The sequence below is a fragment of the Ictidomys tridecemlineatus genome, unplaced genomic scaffold (genome assembly GCF_052094955.1).
Source record: "Ictidomys tridecemlineatus isolate mIctTri1 unplaced genomic scaffold, mIctTri1.hap1 Scaffold_148, whole genome shotgun sequence".
Taxonomy (NCBI): domain Eukaryota; kingdom Metazoa; phylum Chordata; class Mammalia; order Rodentia; family Sciuridae; genus Ictidomys; species Ictidomys tridecemlineatus.
The window spans coordinates 425,280-447,911 of NW_027521306.1; the positions used below are offsets into that span (position 1 = coordinate 425,280).

The following is a 22,632-nucleotide window of genomic DNA, read 5'->3' on the forward strand; positions in this document are numbered from 1 at the left end:
ACACTATAGTCATTCAGAACTTCCTTATGATTTTTTCCCCACAAATATCACATATATTCTTGCAAGATAATGTACAAAAATGACATCATTTTTTTCTATAGAACAATATTCCATGTAATAGGTATAAGATAATGTATTTAATCATTCTTCTGCTGATGGAAAGAAGAATATTTCTAGTTTTCTGCTACTAAAATAATGCTAAAATAACTATATCTTCATACATATAACTTTATACTGTGGTGCTTTTATTTCTTTAGGATTTTATTTATTTAATATTCTGGGTCTGAGAGTATGTGTACTTTAAATTTTAACATACATTGCTGGGTTGCTTTCCACAAAGGTTTTACAAATTTATATTCCCAAAGGCAATATTAATATAGTTGAGTTTTTACCTTGTTAGCTTTCACTTAGAAAAAGTCTTTCGTAGTAAAAACACAGGAAGACCCCATAAATTTGGATTGATTTATGAGTCTATATATCAAAGCAGTATAAAAATGTTTAAATTAAAAAGCAGTCAAAATAAAGAGACACTGAAAAGATATAGTTTGACTGTCTTCATATCTTTAATATATTAAAAAGTCCATAAGTAAAAATGCAAACATCCAAAAAATGAAAGAAGACATGAATTAAATAAATCATAAAGAAAAATAAAAGTGACAAATAATTACATTTTAAAATATCCAATATCACTAGTAGCCAATAAATGCATTTGAAAATAGCTAACATATCACCACTTTTTAAAAACACAAGTTTAAAATGAGAATTTTTATTTTTGGCTGATAAAGTCTTTAAAGTTTTCAATACAGTAATACCCAGAACCATTTATCATATTTTTTGCTAGAAAACACTTGGCAAAAGTACCATCCTTAGAAACTTCTAAGGAAATAATCATATTCTTTTTTTTAAAGAAAGAGAGAGAGAGAGAGAGAGAGAGAGAGAGAGAGAGAGAGAGAGAGTGTGTTTTTTAATATTATTTTTTTTTTTAGTTTTCGGTGGACACAACATCTTTTTTTTATTTTTATGTGGTGCTGAGGATCGAATCCAATGTCCTGCGCATGCCAGGCGATTGCGCTACCACTTGAGCCATATCCCCAGCCCCAGGAAATAATCATATTCTTAAAAATACATCTACATATGGGTGGTCCATGATAAATTATTTGTCACAACAATAAAATCCAAAATAACTTAATTGTTCCACAACAGAATGATGGAATAAGTTATGGTTTATGTGTGAGACAGAAAACTATGTAGGCATTAACAATCTTGTTTTTGACAACAAACTAAAAAAAAGTGTTAAAGAGAAAAATATGTAGGCTACAAAAATCTACTTACAATATAATCTCAATTTTGTTATTAAAAGACATAAAATCTTTCTATACACTAAACACATTATTTTATAATTTAAAAGATAAAATTTTAGAAAGGGTTCTTTCCATATTATTTTTTTGACTATATCTAAAGGTGACACTTCTCAGAGGAAGATACACAATCTATCAACAAACATGAAAAAACGTTCAACATCTCTAATAATCAGAGAAATGCAAATTAAAACAACTCTAGGATTTCATTTCACTCTAATCAGAAGAGTAGTTATCAAGAAAACATGCAAAAATTAGTGTTGGCGAGGATGTAGAGGAAAAGGCACATTCATACATTGCTGGTAGGACTGCAATTGGTACAGCCAATCTGGAAAACAGTATGGAGATTCCTCAGAAAACTTAGAATGGAATCACCATTTTGACACAGCTATCCCACTCCTCGGTCTATTCCCAAAGGACTTAAAAACAGCATACTATTGGGACAAAGCCACATCAATGTTTATAGCACCACAATTCACAACAGCTAAACTGTAGAACCAAACTAGATGCCCTTCAATAGATGAATGGATCAAGAAACTGTGGTATATATACACAATGGAATATTACTCAGCAGTAAAAGAGAATAAAATTATGGCATTTGCAGGTAAATGCATGGAGTTAGAGAATACATGCTAATCGAAGTAAGCCAATCCCCAAAACCAAAGGTCGATTGTTTACTTTGATAAGTGGACACTAATCCATAATGGGGACAGGGGGATGGGTTGAGTGGAGGAAGTTTGGATTGGCCAAAGGGGAAGGGGCATGGGAATAGAAAAGATGGTAGAATGAGATGATCATCATTACCCTAGGTACATGTATGATTGCACGAATGGTGTGATCCTACTCTGTGTACAACCAGAAATGAAAAATTGTGCTACATTTGTGTACAATAAATCAAAGAACATTCTGCTGTCATGTATAATTGATTAGAACAAATAAATTTTTTAAAAAAGTTATTTGTGTGATTATATTTAATATCATTTGTCATTTATGGGAGACTATCAAAGTGCCATTGAAGAAATTCATGTGAAACTTTATTATATTTAGGTTAAGCACATTAAAAAGAGGTACAGGTCCTATATTCTTTGACAAATCCTAAACTTACTAGTATATATTGATATATTTTTAAAAATATCTTTAAATTTCTATATTTAAGTGGAAAATATGGATTCATTCAAAGATAAATTCAAGCCAGGAATGGTTGTAATCCTAGGTACTTGGGAGGGTGAGGCAGGAGAATCAGAAGTTTGAGGCGAGCCTCAGCAACTTAATGAGGCTGTAAGCAACTTAATGAGACCCTGTCTCAAAATAAAAAATAAAAAGGGCTGGGGGTGTTGTTCAGTAGTTGAGTGCCCCTAAGTTCAATCCCTGGTACCAAAAAGACAGGCAGTAGGAGCAATCTCTTTGATATTAATTTTATCTTTCCCCAAAAGGATAAAATATTTAAGCCTAAAACTTACCTCAAAGGTATGGTCTAGTCTGTACACTGACACTGAATTTACTGCACTGACTATCTCCAGTACACCACTGAAATTATTCAAGTCTTGAAAAACTTGCAGAATTTCTATAATTCTACTTAGTACTGCCACCCGTTCTTCAAAATTTTCTGCTTCCACAATGCATCTAATAACAACAACAAAAAATCCATGGCTTAGAAAAGTTTCTCCACCTAACTTAAGAAATAAGAAACTTCTTTAGAGCCAGAATTCAAGCTTAAATAGGACTTATTATGATGATGATTAAGAAGCAATAATAAAGAATAAACAAAACTTACTTTTCAAACCACAGGGTGAGGTTTCTGGTATGGCGAATCATTTTTAATAAATTTGGAGAATTTATCTCTTTATCTTCTTTGGTCCACACACTCCCTACAAGTTCAGAAGGCTGGACTTTCCTAGAAATAAATTTAAAAAAATCAGTACAACCTAATCTATCTATAAAGGATTAGTATCAAGATTATTTAAAGATCTGCTAAACTTAATTTAAAAACAGATAATGACAAACATGAAAAAATATTTTCTCTAAGGAAAAAAACTGCAATAAAATTCCATTTTATTATTGCCAAAGCCACAAAACCTTAATAATATCAAATTGGTAAGAAATGATAAAATAATCTCCAACTCCAATGTGCAAGTAAAAATTGATACAATCACTTTGTAAAACAATTCAGCAGGATCTTCCATTACTAAAGATATACATACTAGCTGACCCAACAATTCTATTGCTAAGTACATTCCTATGTAAACTCTTACAGAAAGTTACAAGAACTCATTCACAAGACTGTTCACTGAAGCACTATTTACAGAAGGTAAAACGCCAAACAATCTACCAGTTCACAAAAAAGAGACTGAATAAACTGTGGAATACTCATAGAATGGCTAAAATAAGTGAACTAGAACTATATTCATGGACTTTAACAGATATCAAAAAGAATATAAGTAAAAACATGATGCAGAATAAGTATGTTTAAAATGTACAAGCCAATACTATATATTATTTAGGAAAATGTGTGTGCGTATATATAGAGAGACAAACAGAGTAAGCATCAAATTCTGGGTAGTTGTTATTTTTTTTTTTATTGTTGGTTGGTAGTTGTTATTTCTTGCGGGGAAAGGAGAGCAATGAATTAGGGAGAATTATAGAATTTCAATTTCATTTGTAATGTTTTTGTTATACATGAGCACTCATTACATGGCTGCTTATCATTAGGATAACTTCTCTAGATATTTATATTTCAAATGAGGGCTCCTGGATACAGAAAAGATTTTAATGGAATGATAGTGGCAGGGGCTTACTGTTGAATAGTTGTTACTATTGTAGTGCATTAGTCTTCCTACCATTCCTCTTGTGAAGGATTGCTCATCCTTAATCTAGGTCTATATAGCAACATGTTAGAAGACTTACCTACAGGACATACTGTGATTAAAACTGCTATGAGCTTCCCTCCAAACCCAGGAAAATAGATGAGATTTTTTAAGCTGTCATGAAATGTAGCAAAATGTTTAAAAAATAGGTAAGAGGTATGCTCAAGGTTTTTGAAAATAGACCAAGAAATAACAATTACCTACCTGTAGAGATAAGATTCCAAAAGTGTTAGCTGACGAGCAATTTCTATTGGGTGAAGTGTCATAAGATCAAATGTTTCAAACTGCCCTGGTTTACTGATATGCCATTCAATTGGTGGAGGTGGACTTTCAAAGGTAATATTATGGCTTATTCCATTTGCCTGAGCTTGCTTCTTCCTCTTGATGATCTTAGCAATTGACCCTACCCATTTCTTCATAGCTTTCCCTAGAAAAAACACAAAATTTGAATGTCTTTTACTTGACAGACATAACTGTAGATCTTCATATAATTTTTAACGTTCACTCAACTTCAACAATTATCAACTCATGGCAAATTTTTGCTTCATCTAACCCAAATCATGCCATTTCTTCACTCTGTTGTTTGTTTTTTTTTGGTACTAAGAACTGAACCCATGGATGTTTTCTCACTGCACTACATCTCCAGTCCTTTTTTGTTTTTCATTTTCAGACAGGGTCTTGCTAAGTTGTTGAGGATCTCACTAAATTGTTAAGGCTAGTCTTGAACTTGTGATTCTCCTGTCTCAGTCTCCTGAGTTGCTGGTATTATAGGCATACACCATTATACCCAGCTCTAGTTATTCTTTAAACAAATTCAAAAATCATATCATTTTGTCTATATTTAAGTCTTTTTAAAATAACCATTAGGTCATTATGACATATAAAAAATGAATAATTTTTTTCTTTTTTAAATTTTGTTTTTAGTTATACATAACAGAATATATTTTGACATACTAGATGGAATATAACTTCCCATTCTTGTGGTTGTACATGAGGTGGAGTTACACTGGTCATGTATTCATTCATATATGAACATAAGAAAGTTATGTCTGATTCATTCAACTTTGTTTCCTATTCCCATCTCCACTCCCTCTCCTTCATTCCCCTTTATCTAATCAAATGAACTTTTATTCTCCATCCCTGTTATTGTGTGTTGGCATCCACATATAAGAGAGAACATTTGGCCTTTGATTTTTTGGCTTATTTCACTTAGCATAATGATCTCCAGTTCCATCCATTTACTGGCAAATGCCATACTTTCATTCTTCTTTATGGCTGAGTAATACTCCATTGTGTATATACACCACATTTTCTTTATCCATTCATCTTTTGAAGGGCACCTAGGTCGGTTCCATAGCTTAGCTATTTTGAATTGAGCTGCTAAATTTCTTTGTCAAAAAGTGAGATCTTAAAATCTTCAAATACTTGGTTAATATTCAAATTTCTATCTCTTAAATATTTTTCTTATAGTTAATTTGTTTTAAAAGGACATAAATAACATTTACTTAATTATATTTAGTCCATATGTCCTAAGTTTCCTTAGGACTACAGGTTCTCCCTTTATGTCTCATTTTTGCTTGCAATTTATTTGTTGAAGAAATGTAATTGCTTGTATTGTGGTGATTCTCAAGTCTGTCTTGCCAACTGTACCCCTATGGTATCATCTGCCATGTTTCTCTATCCCCCCTATTTTCTGAAAACCAGAGACATAGAGATTGATGTTTTTGTTTGTTTTAGTATTGGGGACTGAACCCAGGAGCACTTAACCACTGAACTTCATCCCTGGCTCTTCTCTTTTTATATTTTATTTTGAGACAGGGTCTTCTTAAGTTACTTGGAGACTTGCCAAGTTACTGAGGCTGATTTTTGATCCTCCTGCATCAACCTCCCAAGGTGCTGGAATTATAGTCTTGTGCCACTGTGCCCAGCAATATCAATGTTTTTACATGAATACTTGCCAAGAATACTTTAATAGGATTCTTAACCAATATCTTATACTGTTAGATAAAACACAAATGTTCTTAATATAACATATGTTTGATGACACATATTATAGCCTGGAATTTTATCACATAGGCTATGTTTAAAACTTCAAGTTGGAAATTCCTATCTTTTAGACACAAAAATGTATTCCTCTGGGGGCTGGGGTTGTGGCTCAGAGGTAGCACGTGCAAGGGCCTTGGTTTGATCCTCAGCATCGCAGGTGCTAGATTTGATCTTAGCACCACATAAATGTAAAATAAAGATATATGTCCACCTAAAACTAAAAAAATAATATTTTTAAAAAATGTATTCCTCTGGAATATGTTTCTAAGAGAGGAAATATTATTTTAAAAAGCTGATAATCATCTAAAATTAAAGTACCAGATTAAGGAGAATAAAAAAGCATAAAATTGCTGGGTGTGGTGATGCACACCTATAATCCCAGTGGCTGGGGAGGCTGAGGCAGGAGGATCATGAGTTCAAAGTCAAGCCTCAGCAACTTAGCAAGACCCTAAGCAACTCAGCGAGACCCTGTTTCTAAATAAAAAATAAACAAAGGGCTGGGAATTAGGCTCAGTAGTCAAGTGCCCTTCCCCTGAGTTTAATCCCCAGTACCAAAACAACAACAACAAAAAGCATAAAATTATATATATATTATTTATTTAATGGAAACAAATGGCAAACTTGAGGGGACATAAAATTAAATAGCTTTAATTTATTAAAAAGGACTTTTGACATTTTTAAAAGCAATATTCTCCTTAAAAACTTAAAAGGGGGGGCTAGGATTGTGGCTCAGTGGTAGAGCGCTCGCCTAGCACGGGCGGGACCCAGGTTCGATCCTCAGCACCACATAGAAATAAAGGTGTTGTGTTGTGTTCATTTACACCTAAAAAATAAATTAAAAAAAAAACTTAAAAGGGGGTTAAGAGTATAACTCAATGGTATAGCACTTGCCTAGCACGTGCAAGGGCCTTGGTTTGATCCTCAGCATCACAGACAAATAAAAATATGAGAAGACAAGGTTCTAAGACTTTATATGGTTCTAAATATATGTGAGCTTACTGGAGTTTATAAAGATCATTCCAAATGTTATTTCAGCTTTTTAAAAATGGAAAGCAATTTACATTCTTAGTCATACAATTTTGAAAATAAGCTCAAATGCAACATAAGAGCCAATCAAAACTTTAAATAATATACCTCTTACACTTGAAATGAAGGATTCCAGTCTTTTAAGCAATTCCACATCTCTTTCAAAGTCATAAAAATGGTGTTCAACCCAATGGTGAAATACATTTAAAATCCTGGTAAAATAAAAGAATCACATTTTAGTGAAATCTTCAATTATACATTTTTTACTTCTATACTTCTTCATTATACTTCTTTCTTTTTTCTAATGCCATGGCGATAGTTTTATATGCAACAATCAATATAATACTTAGAGTCTCCATTTTTAATGAATACCTTAAGTGCTTCAATAAGAAGAAGAAAATCAATCTCCAAACTGTACATTATTTTTAAATTATACTTTAGCCAGGAGTGGTGGCTAACACCTGTAATCCCAGCTACTTGGGAGACCGAGGCAGGAGGATTGCAAGTTCAAAGCCAGACTGGGCAACTTAGTGAGACCCTATCTCAAAATAAAAAATAAAGGGCTGAGGATGTAGCTCAGTGGCAAAGTGCCCCTGGGTTCAATCCCCAGTACTGCAAAAAAATAAAAATAAACATAAAAGTTATACTTTAAAATATGTATTTGTATAAAGATTATGGTTTCTGTGCTTAATCACCAATTAATGTTGAGGAAAAGTATCTTTTATTTATTCATGTATAGAAAATACATGCTCTATAATAGAAAAGCTATTTTAAGTTTTTAAATTGAAAAAGTATTTTAAGCTGTAAATTTTTAATGTATTTTTCATATAAAATGGAAAATTAACTAAGATTTATTGTATTTGGTTCTAAATTCAAGTGCTAGCCTAGTGTCGTTGCACATGTCTATAATCCTAGTGACTTGGGAGACTACAGGAGGAAGACTGAACTTCAAGGCTAGACTAAGCAATTTAGCAAGGCCCTAAGCAACTGAGTGAGACCCTGTCTCAAAATAATAAATAAATAAATAAATAAATAAATAAATAAATAGGGCTGGGTATGTAGCTCATTGGTAAAGCACCCCTCTGTTCAATTCCCAGTACCCCCCCCAAATAAATAAATAAATAAATAAATTCAAATGCTATCATCAAATTTCTCTGTAACCTACAAATATGCCTATAACCTTATTTCATTTTAAAAGACAAAAATATTTTTGTCAAGAGAGTGATTTTGTTTTGCATATCACAAAAATGATTACTCCTGATCTTGCAAGTATTTAATTATCTATACAAATATAAAATGCTCTCTACCAGAGACATCCTAATAATATTACTTTTCTTCATTACTTCAACAAATGGCCATTTGCAGGTTAGATTTTTATTTCCCTACCACAGACAACTATATTTCTCTCAGACTATGCAAGTACATTTAATTACCAGTCTTCATCATGCTATTTATATTAAAACAACGTTAAGTCATTATGGTCTGGTAAGTTCAGGAGCTTAGAAAATATATCAAAAGATCATAAATTGTTAGCTTCTAATTTCCACTTATATCAGTTCAAACAGTTCTGCTTATATTTTCTTTCTAGTTTCTATAGTATTGATGTAATTTTAAAATTACGATCAGATAAAAGAAAAAAGTCTAATCAGACTTCATCAAACTTAAAAACTTCATCTCATCAAAGTATCATTAAGAAAACTAACAGGCAAACCACAATCTGGGAGAAAATATTTACAAAACCTTTTTCTGACAAAGGACTATATCCAGTCCTACTCGATATACTTATACAACTTAGTAATAAAAAGATAACTCAACAAATGATAGACATGAGTCAAACCTATTCTTCAAAGATGAAGAATGACTAGCCAATAAGAGACAGTAAAATGTTCTCAACATCATTAGTCAATAGGGAAGAACAAATTAAAACCACAATGAGATACCACTATACACCCAACAGTATGGCTAAGGTATGAAGAATAACATCACTAAACAATGGTGAAGATATGCAGCAATGGAATGCTCATATATTGCTGGTGATAATGTTCAGAAGAAGTTTTGACAGTTTCTTTTTAAAAGAAAACACACATCTACATTATGTCCTAGCTATTCTACTCTGAGTTATTTACCCAAGTGGGAAAAAAAGAAATACACACACCCACCCACACCCACATTCACAATAAGACTTCTAAGATAAAGTTCATAGCAAATTTACTCATAATCAAAGACTGGAAAAAATGCCCAGGTATCCTTCAATGGGAAAAAATACATGAACTGTGGTGTATTCATATAAGGAAATAACTATCTTAGTAATAAAATTTAAAAAAAACATTGATTCAAGCAACATGGATGAACCTCAAAAGCATGTTGAGTCAGGCATGAAAGTTATAGAATCCATACCTTTCTTTCCCATACTAGTCAGAGTCACACCCACAACAGGAATGAAGTAATTCAGACTTGGGGATGGCACCAAAAGATCTCAGAAATTATTATCTTCTAAATTAACTAGTGAATTACAACTCCTGAACAGAGAACAAGGAATGTAGCCTTTGAACGCTTCTTTAAAAACCCTTGTTCCCCCTGATCAGCAGAATCAAAGCCTCTGGGACTGGAGTCCACTGTGTTTCCTTTTTGCTAGCAAAGCAATAAAACTTCTCTCTCCTTTTCCTCAAAACAAAAACAAAAAAGTGTAAAAATCAATTTATACAAAATTCTAAGACAAGTAAAAGAGTCAATAGCAGGATAAATCAGAATACTGCCGTTGGGCAGTAGCAACAAAAATTGACTAGAAGGAGCACAAGGGAACTTTCTGGGTTGTGGTCTATCATTCTGTATCTTGAAAGGAGTTTGAATTACAAAGACATTAAAATTTAACCAAAGTACACTTAAAATATGTGTATTTCATGTTATGAACATTTTAGAACAAATGAATAATAAATACTGAAATGTTATTGATATATAAGTTGAAGCATTTAAGAAATAGTGTATTTTGAAACACATTCAAAAGATTAGGTGATTAATGAACTGAGTGAAAAATGAAAAATAAATATATGTGATAAAAGTAAGTAAAATAAAATGTTAACAGTTGATCTGGTGGGTTTATCGTTGTTCACTATGAAATTCTCTCAATTTTTCTCTTTTTTAAAATGTCAGAATAAATTGCTAAATAAAATATATTAGCTTACATTTTACTAAAATTCCTTCAATGCTCACAGAAAAAGTTTAACAAACTGGCTTGAATTTCAAAGCCATCTTCAACTCTACCCCAATATAGTTAATCTCCTCTATTACAATTTACAATACAATGTCTTCATTCCTCTAAGTTCAATTTCCTTACCTATTTCCTCTGCACACCATTCTCAATCCTGTCTTTTAACCTTTGTTCATACTACTTCTAGGTATCCTCCATACCTTCAATCACCTTTCTGCATATCTAAATTCTACACATCCCTTCGGGACAATCTCAGATTTTACCTCTTCTAAGATGTCTTCCCTAACTACTGGAGTCTAATCTTAGCTATTCTTGAAGTTTTATAGGAGTATATTTTTGTGAGCCATTGAACTATTCAAAGTAGTATAATGTATAACTATTTCATGTATATTTTTACCCCAATAAAATCATAATATTATGGAACCATATCATGACAGTCTATTATTTTTGTATTCACCATAAGTCGACAAGTATACAACTGAGAACATGCTTAGATATAAACATTTAAAGAATTCACATGACTGAGATCTAAGATCTTATTTCCTGTCTGCCCTATAATAGGGACCTCATAAATGTATGCCTCATTTGAGTAGATTAGTGCAAATGCATTACAGTTACTTGAGAAAAATTATTCTTCTTTCTTGCTAATGTAATGGGTAAAAAATCTCATTTTCTTATACAAAGAATGACATGTTAAAAGTTTTGGCTAAAAGACATATAGCTAGGAACACCAATATTCCTCTAAAATTGAATTTATTTATGGTAATTATCCTGGAAAATAATAAATCCAGTTCAAAACTATAATTTATTAGTTAACAGTAATCAAGGAAACAATATTTAGAAAAAATATTTACATCATATATAGTTAATATGATAACTCAATATCCAATGATAAGGGGTAGATAATACTTTAGTTTTCATTTGGATTATAAGAAGGTTAAAGGAGCTTCCAATTTTTAATGCTTAGTGAAACAAAAACACAATGGCTCAAGAGGTCATATATGGTCCCATCCTGTCACTCCCTTTACATGACCCAAGTTCAAATTACTTAATCATACTAAGTTTTCCATTTCTTCATATACAAAGTTAGAATAATCATTGTGTTGCACCATAAAAAAAATGTGTTTTGAGGATGAGATTAAAAAAAGATAAAGCACTTAGGGTAATATCTAGCACAGAAAGTACCTAACTGGCAACTCTATAATTAAATCTATTATAGAAATTACTGCAATGATTCCTTAGGTAACTTTACATAGGATAAAGAGTAGAAAAAGCAGTAGAACTTCCATAAATATTAAAAATTATAAAAAAACAAACAAGGACCAAGTACCATTACAAAGGGACATAAGGGAAATAAAGTGGAAAGCTGACAGTAAGCAAGCTTATATATGTAAGTTTTACTTATAATAACACACATTTATTTTGATCTGTAAATATATCACATGTCAGAGAGAGCTGATGTAAATAACATGGTATACTTATATAAATTTCTTCAGGATATTTATTTAAAATAGCTTCACAGTGAAAGAAATTTGGAAATTTGACTGTCATAAAATTAACATTAATATTTATATTTAATTAAGAGCTAAGAATTTTGTGTTAACTATATACTGAAAATGGCACATAAGAAATGTAATATTCAGGTCAAACCTAAGTTGTACTGGTTGAACGTATTCCTTTCGGAATCTTTTAAGGTCTGCACTGATTGGCTGCTCACCTTTCTCTATTGCCAATTTGTCTGCTTCAGTAGGTTCTGGCTCTGGAGTTTGAAATCTAAGAAGAAAACCAAAAGGACAGGAATTTGTTCATAAATAAATGAAAGATATTTTAAATACAACAACAAAAAAAATTGACCAAAGAATCCCCTTTCCTATCACTTTGTAGAAAGTGCAATTACTGTTAAGCCTTCCCTGCAGTACTCCATACTACACAAGTACAAAAATTGCCTTCAGCTATATGATCCTAAGATTTTATATCAAATCTTTATAAAAAGTTTTTTATGATTAGCATTAATCAACCAACAAAGGGTTCATGGAAAAGATCCAAGAAAAGATCCAAGAAAAGAATCCACAGGAATATAACTTCTTTAAAGATCATAAAGAGCTGGGAGATTTAGTGTATGCCTGTAATCTCAACTACTAGGGAGTTGAGGCAGGAGGACTGCAAGTTCAAAGTCAAATTCAACAATTCAGTGAGACTGTCTCAAATAAAATAAAAGAGACTGAGCATGTAGCTCAGTGGTAGAGCTCTAGCTAGCTTCTGCGAGTCCCTGTATTCAATCCCCAGTACCATAATGTGAAAGAAAGGACTTATCTAACCATCTATCCTTAATATTTATATCATAAAATGAAAGCGGACTAATCAATTTCCTTAAATACGTGAGTATGAAATTCAAAAAGGAAGCCCAAGATGAACTTTTAAATTAAGAACATAACCTAAGTGGCTAAGGTAAAAAATCAAAATTAAAAAACCAAAAACCTTGCCTAACCAGAGGAAATATAGCTATAATGTAAGTTAGGAAATATAGCTATAATGTAAGTCTAGCAAATATACTTTCCTTATTTTGGACACAGAAATAGAACAATAGATTTTCAGAACATATTATACTAAGTCTTGTAAGTTTAATTTCATAGAACAAAATGGAAATAGGGGTCAAGACAAAATTTTAGTTAAGTTTATAAACGTAAAACAAAAATCATTTTGTAGTTCAGATTATATATGTACATATTCATATACATGTGTGTATATACATATACATATACATATTTGTGTATGTATATATGTATTTTAGTACATTTTGTTTTTTGAAATTGGATCTCATTATGTTGCACAGGCTGTCTGAAATGATCCTTCTGCCTCAGTCTCCCAAGTACCAGAATTATAGACCCATTCCATGACATCCAGCCAGGTTCTTCTTTTTAAACTACAAAGCATTTAAAGTATCACTAAGTAAAAACATTCAGTTAAAAAAATTTTTCAATTCAAAAAATGTTTAAATATTAATAAAGGAATTGTTTTTTAGGCTTAATAATAATACATGATTTATTTAAAATAAAAATTTTTAACTTTCAGAGACACACATAGAAGTATTTACAGACGAAATATGTTTTCTGAGATCTACTTCAAAATAATCCTGGGGGTAGAATATTTAAATCTGTAGGGAAGCAGATAAAACATGTGTTGATAATTATTGAAGTTAGATAATGGATAAATGGGTTCATTATATTTTCTGTCTACTCTTGCACATGTTTGAAATTTTCCATAACAAATTTGTTTTAAAATCAAAAAGTGGAAAATTTCCTTAAATAACAGAACAAATTTTACTATAATGTTGTTGTTTTCCTCTCTAAATTGGGTCTTTAAGGGGCTGGGATTGTGGCTCAGCAGTAGAGTGCTCGCCTAGCACATGTGAGGTGCTAGGTTCCATCCTCAACACCACGTAAAAATAAATACATAAAATAAAGGTATTGTGCCCAACTACAACTAAAAAATATTTTCAAAAACTGTATTAAATTGGGTATTTAAGATTACCTCTTGGAATATTGCTAATAGCCGAAAAGAACTATGTTACAAACAGCAAACACTACTTAAAAAGTATGGTAATACATCTAATGTAATGCCAAATAAATTATGTCAACACCTACCTGAGTAGGTACCAGCTACTAGGCACTTTGCAAGGTACAGAACAGTTAATTTTTTTTATAAAATATTAATGCAAGTAAAATATACATTTTTCTCACTGTTCAATCAGTAAGCTTAGCAATTCCTGGTTTACAAAACGAACGATATGTAGTAAGAAAAGTATGAACAAAATTGGGATCTGAAAAAGTAGAGCATAAACATATTTCATGTTCAATTTTTCAGTTTAATTAATTCAAAATACCATATTTCCCTTCCTTTTTAGTTTGGTTCTTCCTGCCAACTGTGGTATTTTCTTGATAAATAAGGATTGTTTTCAAATTTTTAAAATTTGCATTAATATGCAAATTTTATGAGCACTTATTTAATAACTAATCAAGTTAACAATATTTAATTAGCTATTTATCCCTTTTGATTCTGCAGTATTTTAATATTCTGGAGGCAATTCATTTTTTTTTTCCTGAGATCTTCTAAATAATTCTGGGAGTAGGTATTTAAATCTGTAATGAAACAGATGAAACATGAGTTGACAATTATTAAAGTTGGATGATGGATAAATGGGTTTATACATTATCTTTGAACACCATTTAAAAGCTTTTGGGAATTAGGCCCTAGATAAGTACTCACAATGAGTTTCACATACCTGCATACATATGATATGTTAACCTTTCAATTAATTTCACCACAGTTCCTCCTTTAATAATGGGGATTCCACTTTTACTTTGCAAGTTGTCTTCAAAAACAATGTTTTCCTCAGAGTCTTTTACCACAAAACGATACACATCTGGACTTGGTAATCTCAGTGGCTGATCATTTTCTTCTTTCAATAAAACAGAATCTAGCATTCTATCTAGAGTACTACGATAATGAAAAGAAATAATGGTTGCCATCCAATTATTTTTCTCTTCTGCAGAATTAGCAGCAAATATTATGCTGTCTTTGGATACTAATTCAAAAGCATGTCTGCACTCACAAGTATCTTCCTTATCACAGATTTGTACTTTCCTCATGACAAACTTTTCTTTTAATCTATATTCTGCACTACTATAACCTGGAAGCGGGGTCTGGCCATGATTAGGTTTACAGCTGATCATTAAGCCATCAAAGAGAAAAATATGTCGTTCATGTTTAGCACCAGTTCTTGTCAATGGTCCTTCCATTATAAATTCATTGCAGCACTGTCCAATATCTTTGCCTTCCCATCCATCTATGTTTTTTCTGAATTTCTTTCGTTTTTTTGATGGCCAGGTGCTTGCTTCTTAATTGATGATTATAAAAAGGGCAAACAGGATCCCTAATAAAAAAAATGAATATAAGATTATTCAATGATTACACAGTTCTAATTCCTAATTTCTTCAAGTGAGAACTATCTCAAATCAAGTGACAAAAATATTAAGTTGGAGTGAGGGTGTAATCCAGTGGTAAAGCACACAGTTATTAGAATACATGAAATTATGGGTTAAATCCCCAGACTTTCAAAAGAAAAAATTAAACATCCAAATACTAAATTTTATATACAACATTTACTTTTTTTCATTACTGTGAAAGTGAAGTACTACAGACTATATTTCAAAATTCCTAATGCCATAAGTACTAAAATTACAAAAGAATCCTAAATTCTTATACTGATTATACAATTTTTTTTAGATTCATTAAGTGTATCTTAACATATGATCTTCTTTCTTTTGTAAAAATTCAAGGTTGGGTTTGGCAGTCCCTGGCTGTTGCTTTTGCATCTCCCCTTTATTCCCTACAGCAGCCACAGGGCTGCTTCCTAAATGCCATACAAACAGCCTCACTCCTTTGCTCCAGACCCTCCAATACCTTCTATCCACCCAGAACAGAGCCCAGAGCCCTCATCATGTCCTACAGACCATGGGGTGGGAGCTGAGCAGGAAACAGGGTGCCCAGGCTCCCGGACTTGTTTTCCTGGGGCTGTCAACAGAGCGGGGATCCAGACCTCGTCTTCTAGTGCTGCCCTGGTGGTGGGTGAGGTTCTGTCCTCAGGCACTGTCGCCAGAGTTTACCCTCCCATCTCAGCAGAACAGAAAGCTGGAAGCCTGGAACCTGGTCTCCTTCCTTGTTCATTCAGTGACCACCTAGCTGGAGGACTGGCCGAATGTCTTGCACAGACCAATGAGTGTTAAGTGTGCCTCCTTCCTGCACAGCAAGCCTAGGGCCTCACCAGGCGCAGAGCTACGCAGGGCCGGCTCTGCAGAGCATTTGTTTAGGAGGCAGGTGAGGCTTGGTGGGAGGGGACGTTCCCTTCTGCTCTCTTTCCCAAGTTGAGTAGGCATCTGAAAGACGTGCTTCCACATTAAAAGAAGAAGAGAGAAGGCCATCGTGGTGGTTACCCCAGCATCGATGTCCATACCTGCTGTGTCTGGCTGGTGGCAGGTTCTTAAAGTGGTCCGTGGATGTGCAATCATGCAGGATCAAGAAGCCAGAGAAAACCAAGGTCGGGAGAGGAAGGACATGGCCAAGGCTGTCGGGTCAGAGGGGCTCTTGCCTAAAACTCTCTGGACCATGCGTCTACATTTTTGCCAGAGTCTACATAAGAGTAATTTTTTTTCTTTGAATTCTCGTAAGTTTTGTCTCATTTTTTTTTTGGGAACCGTCAGAGGTTTACATGTTTTACCACAAAAGCGGGAGCAACACCATCAAGTCCATGGTTAAACTGAGCTTTTTGTAAGACAGAGAAACAGGAAATAGATCGTTCTAAACACACGGAACTCTTCTGCAGATATCTTTTCTGGCATCTTGTTAACAAGAACAATTATGGTGAGCTGGGGATGTGGCTCAAGCGGTATCACGCTGGCCTGGCATGGATGCGGCCCAAGTTCGATCCTCAACACCGCATACAAACAAAGATGTTGTGTCTGTCGAAAACTAAAACATAAATATTTAAAAAATTCTCTCTCTGTCTCTCTCACTCTCTCTTAAAAAAAAAAGAACAATTATGGTGAGGGTCTTTGTAGAAGCTTAATTAAGATGCATTGGAGGAGAAGGGGGCGCCACTACAGGGCAGCAGTGAGGTCCCCCAAGAGGTGACTGGGTCCATAGGACTACAGGACATGACAGGAAGGCACATGGCTACCCATCTATGAAGAGGTGTCAGTGGTCACTCAAGGGAAGGGAGGTTGGGGTCCTTCTGCTGATGGATTGGACACAGCATGGATGTCCTGGTGATGGGTACTTCTATCTCCAGGTGATGCCCGGAGCCTGGTGTACCATGGGCCCTCCAGCTGCGTCTGATCAGGCTGCATGGGGACATGGACTCCTCCCTCGCCTGCATCACTTCATCTGTAAAATGAGGAGGTAAGGGCCAGCTCGTCATGCCCACCGAGGACCTAAGCTGCAGCTGTCCGTCACCTCTGGTTTCAACACTTGCCTGTGTAGTCAGGATGGACGGTGCTGTAACACCACCAGGCTTTGTTCCCTTTGGTTCCTGTGGTGTCACAACAGAGCACCACGTTAAGCAAGTCTGCAGTGTGCTCAGCTGGTGGCTGTGTAATAATGGATAATTCTGGGAGAAATGTCTTACCTTGGGGGATATTTATTCCATTTTCCAAATGAAGTGTGTCTCATGACCACCTTCAAGCCTTGGGATTTATTAGAAGGACTCACAAGACCAATTCACCATGATTTGCTAGAAGGACTCAAAGTCACTGTCCTGGCTAAGGTTCATGCCTGCAGGTGGACAGGAGGGACAGCAAGAGGTGTACCAAGCATGGAGGAGTGAGCTAAGACCTCCAGAGCCCTTCCTCAGGGAGTCACATGGGAAGTGGTTTTCTCATCTAGCCGTGACCTTCAGCAATCCATAAGAAACATTTTCACCCAGGGAAGCCCACCCAGGTCTTTAAGCCTGAGACTTTCACCGGGGGCCATGACACAGGTTACACATTGGCAGATGACCACAGTCCAGTTGGGCAGGTTTCCCACTTTACAACTCTGGGGGATGATCATTCATATTGATAGTCCATGCAACATTCAACATGTATCATGTGATTTTCTTGCAGATTACTGCTAAGTATCTTACCAAAGACGCAGATTTTTCTAATTTATAATTCAGTGTACCATTTGGAATAGTAATGGAGCTGGAAATAATGAGTCAAGTGGTACATATTTAATAATAAATATTAACAAAATGCTTATGTAATTTAAAATGTATATGCTTCAAGGACCAAATGTTTTTGGCTGATCAAGAGAAAATCTGTAGAATACTTTCTAAGTGATGATATTGGTTGCCCTTGGCAGTGGACTTTAGAGAGTTGGTCCTTGAGTAATTTTTATTTCATATATTTACTATGAAACATATATTTATAATAAAAGACTTAAGACCCATAAGCTTGAACCATACTGACTTGAGTGGTTTGCATTATGAGCATGCTACCAAACTTCCAACCAGTGAGGCACCTTGGAGCTTGACCTTGCAAGACCAGGTCATGGTTCCAAGGTGATTTCCAGGAGCTTCCGCACCTTGGCAATTCTCCAGGCCTGGAGCAGGCTTGCTCTGACTTGCCTGTGTAAATCCAAGTTCAGGATTCTCAATTTCATAATTGACTTAGAGGCTTCTTGTCCCTGGACGCCAAGGAGACGCCACTTCCCCCTTTCCTGTGTCCAGCAATGATGGCTGCAAGGCTGACTCTAGGTCTTTGTGGTTTTACCCAGGTTTTACCGAAGATTAACTGAAAGGGCTCTAATGATGAATGCCAACCATGCTTCACACTCATGACCTCCCAGGAATTGGCTTTTGTTAGCTGCAAAAAGAAAACCCCCAGTCTATCAAGCCCCTGCTCGGATCTGCCATTAGTATCTAACAAGTGAAATTCAGTTAAATCGCGTGTCACCAGGTTTCTTGCAAAGAAAACTTGAAGTTGAATTTTGCAATTGATTCCCCAGGCCCTACCAGAACCCACTGAGAAAGAAAGATAATGGAAATGGATTGTTTCAAGCCCACTTCAGAAGTGTAATTAGGGACGGCCTTGGGCAGCTATGGCTTCTTAGGCATTCGAACAGAGTTTGGAATTTCTTGCCAAATTTGTGAAGTCATTTAAATTTTTTTTGTAAAGAGCTCTTTTGTTCAGATTCTCTGCCTTTTAAGAAGGCAGGCTTAGCTCTCATCAGCCAGGGACTTGGGCTGTCGCTTTCTGACAGTCCTCCCTTGGTCTGTTCTGTTCTTCCACTTACAGCTCCTGGTCTCAGGGGCTCCCAAATAACAGGTGCCAAGAAGGAGCCCCCTCCACCAGGCAGCCAGGGGGGCTGGCGGCAGGTTCAATGAGGGGAGGAGCTGCTGTCTGAATCCATTTTTTTTCCCCAGGGAAAAACACAGAGAAGAAAAATATCTTCATTCAACATAGTGAATGTTCCCCAAGGTACCAATTGACCATCATCTCAGGTTCCACCTGCCAGGTGTGGCCACACCTGACAAAAGGCCATCTTGTCAAAGCCACCCCATGCTGCAAAGTGCAATTGACAACCTCCAGGAGAGGAGGGCACTGCACGTGCTACTCGGATGGTAAACAGGCAACACATCAATCCCTGTTTTTACAGCCTTCCAGGGAATTCTGAAGCAGGTCTTGCTTAGGAACCAGAGTGTATGGGGCTGGGGGGGGGGCAGCCTGATACTTAGGCTTTAAAGAACAAAACGATTTGTGTCATAGTAGATCAATGGGCCCTCCTGAGGGATTCCTGAAGGTGGGGCTGGACCTCAGGAAGGGGGAGGGGCGAGACTCGCCAGCTCTGAAGATCAGACCCCACAAGCGTGGGCACTCAAGGGCCCACCCAGGGGCAACAGCAGCACAACCACTGGAGGGATCAGCCAGTGGCAGGGATATTGGGAACATGGGACATCTGATGGTCTGTCAGGCTTGGGTCATGGGAACAAGAGACCTTCCAGAACATTCTCACAGAAGGCTCAGGCCCCACTCTCTCCATTCCGTGCTGCTCCTCTCAAGGGCTTGGGCCTTACAGGCTTTGTCTCCATTCCCAGTGCTTTCTGTTCCCCTGTAAATCTTGTGTGTCTTCAAAGGCCACCAAACCTATCTTCCTCCTAAACGGCCCTGGCCTCTGCACGTGCCTCTGTGCATGGCTTCTGGCTACAGGGGAGAGGATGCCTGAGCTCCAGCCCAGCATCTACCTCCCCAGCACCTCCTCGCCCTGCTCCCCCTTCCAGCCCCTGGGACTGGGAACCTCTGGGGAGAACCCATCCTTCTCAGACATCGGTTTTCATATTTAGCAGTAACATGCCTCGTACTAAAAATCCTAAACTTGTTACCCCCGCATCGCTCTCCTCTAAGCTGGATTATTTTTTCCAGTTACATTAACCTGCCTGTTTTGTTCTTTTATGAATCCGCATCAGGGCCAAACAGGGGTTGAAAGGACGACTATCCTAGGAAGAATCCTTGCAGGAGGACAGGAAAGCCCCATCACGAAGGGACTTCGCCACAGAGACAAGGATTTGAATTGGGTCTGCAAACCCCTGTCCCTGTGCCCTGTTGACAAGGTGACCTACAGTCCCCTCTGACAGGACTCAGGGCTTCCCTGGGATAAAAATGTTTGAGTGGTAAAGCCAGAAATGTCCCAGACAATCTGGGACCAGGTGACCATCCCTCTGCATTCAAAGCTGTGGGGACAGCAGGACAGTGGGGTAGAGGAGGGTGGATTCTGCGTGAACCTAAAAGCTGTGTTTAAAGTCCAGTTTTCCTACCACTTAGCAAGTGACTTTGCTTCTCTAAGACTAAAACTGCTGCATCTTCAACATGATATGCCTGCGCTCTTCCTGCTAGGTACCATGGTGAGGAGTAAATGGACCTTGAATAGGCCTGGCCCAGCATCAGCCCTGGGCAGCTTCTCCCTGAGCCTCATGATCAGTGCATCTCATCAGCAGCAGCTGGGGAACAGTAGATGCTGGGATTGGCAAGAAAACTTGGGCTTTCCTTGAGACACAGTAGTGAAGGGGTGTCACAGACACTAGCAATCAAGCTCCAGGTCATTATAATAAATGCAGGAAAAAAATCCATGATGGACAAAATGTCAAAATGTCAAATAAGGACAAGGTGAGGTTCCCTGTGGGTCGTACTGAAGCCCGAGACCGAAGGCACTGTATATGCCTCTGCATGTGTGCTCCATGGATGTCTCAGTGACCAAAGCTTTAACAAAATTGATTTTGATGATTCAAGAGGTCAAGAAAGCAGTTATAATAACATCTGTGTGGGGTATAAGTGAAGTATTTGAATTTAAAAATATTATTATGACTTTTAAGACACCTACTTTTTAATTTTTTTGATTTTTTTTCAATTAATAGAATGTTCTGTGGAAAACTAACTGTGAAAAAAATCATGGAAATATCTACCCTTCGGATCTGGCTTCTTAAGCTAGCTGGGTGTTCCCAGGTTTGCCCATTCCATAGCACGGGTCTGAATTTCCTTCCTTTCCAGGGCTGGAGGACACCCCGGAATGTGGACGACTACCCTTTCCTTAGCCATTCTTTGGCTGAGGGACCTTGGGAAGGTTTAGTCCATGGTGACCAGCACTGCCTTGTGAGCCCCTATTTCTGACTCTGCCTGTGTGAAACGTCCAGCATATGTGAATCCAGAGGGGAAGAAAGCAGACCAGTGAGGGTCAGGAGCTGGAAAAGAGGGAAGGGTGCAGAGGTACTGGCTTCCTGCTGAATGATGATGGGTCCATCATTTGGACTTGAATCCTGATTTGGTTTCATTGGGCTGATTTTTCTTTTCTGAGGCCTCAGGCACCTTCAGGATGAGCTGCTCCCATTGCTGAGTCCTTTGGAAATACACCAAAGCCGCCCTCTGAACAAGGGCAGCATGTGTGTGGCTGAGGGCAGCATCTTACATCTCCAGATGGTGTTGGTCACTGGTTATCATGTGGCTGTGCTAGGTATGAGCACAGTATGAGCCTTTCTGACCACAGTGATGACCTAGTCATTTAGCACGAGCAGGGTCCACTCATGGGCGAGGCTCGATGTCTGTTCAACTTCAGGGCCAGTGGTACAGGAGGAGGTGGAGATTTCCTCTGCTCCCTGGAGTTGGTTGCCATGGCAACCAATAGACCATCACTGCACAGTCCTGGAAGAACTGGGACAGGGGAATCAGTAGGTCTCAGAACACCCCAACTTTCACCGCGCTTCAAGGTCTGACAAGCCTGTTTGCCTCCCTTTGTTTTGCTGTCCTGGGAAAGGAGCCGGGGGCCTGTGCAGGCCTCCCTTCCCTCTGACAGATGAGGAAACTGGGGCTCTGGGGGGCAGGCAGCAGGCGGGGAGCCACTCAGCTGCAATCAGGCAGGTGGACATGCTGGGGACCATCAGAACCCTCAGGGAGCTTGGGAATGCAGCCCCAGAACACTGCTTGGCTTCCGTGGAGATGGAGAAGAACAGGGAGGCAGGCCAGTCATTGCTACTCCAGTGTGCGAGTGCACTGGAGAGCAGAGAGAATTCCTGGGGAGGTGTGGGCATGTGCTTTGCTTCTCAATT

At 36.8% G+C, this 22,632-nt stretch overlaps 1 protein-coding gene across 1 annotated transcript in view; it reads right to left on the bottom strand.

Moving 5' to 3' along the window:
* The window catches only part of LOC144372714 (son of sevenless homolog 2-like), a 40,410-nt gene extending 24,533 nt beyond the window's left edge, over positions 1-15,877 (bottom strand). The window contains 10 exon segments of the mRNA XM_078035995.1: positions 2,819-2,981; positions 3,133-3,252; positions 4,427-4,649; positions 7,403-7,506; positions 12,153-12,275; positions 14,243-14,269; positions 14,271-14,322; positions 14,785-15,358; positions 15,360-15,435; positions 15,810-15,877. Coding sequence (XP_077892121.1) covers positions 2,819-2,981; positions 3,133-3,252; positions 4,427-4,649; positions 7,403-7,506; positions 12,153-12,275; positions 14,243-14,269; positions 14,271-14,322; positions 14,785-15,358; positions 15,360-15,435; positions 15,810-15,877 — 1,530 coding nt within the window.
* Positions 15,878-22,632: the final 6,755 nt, after the last annotated feature.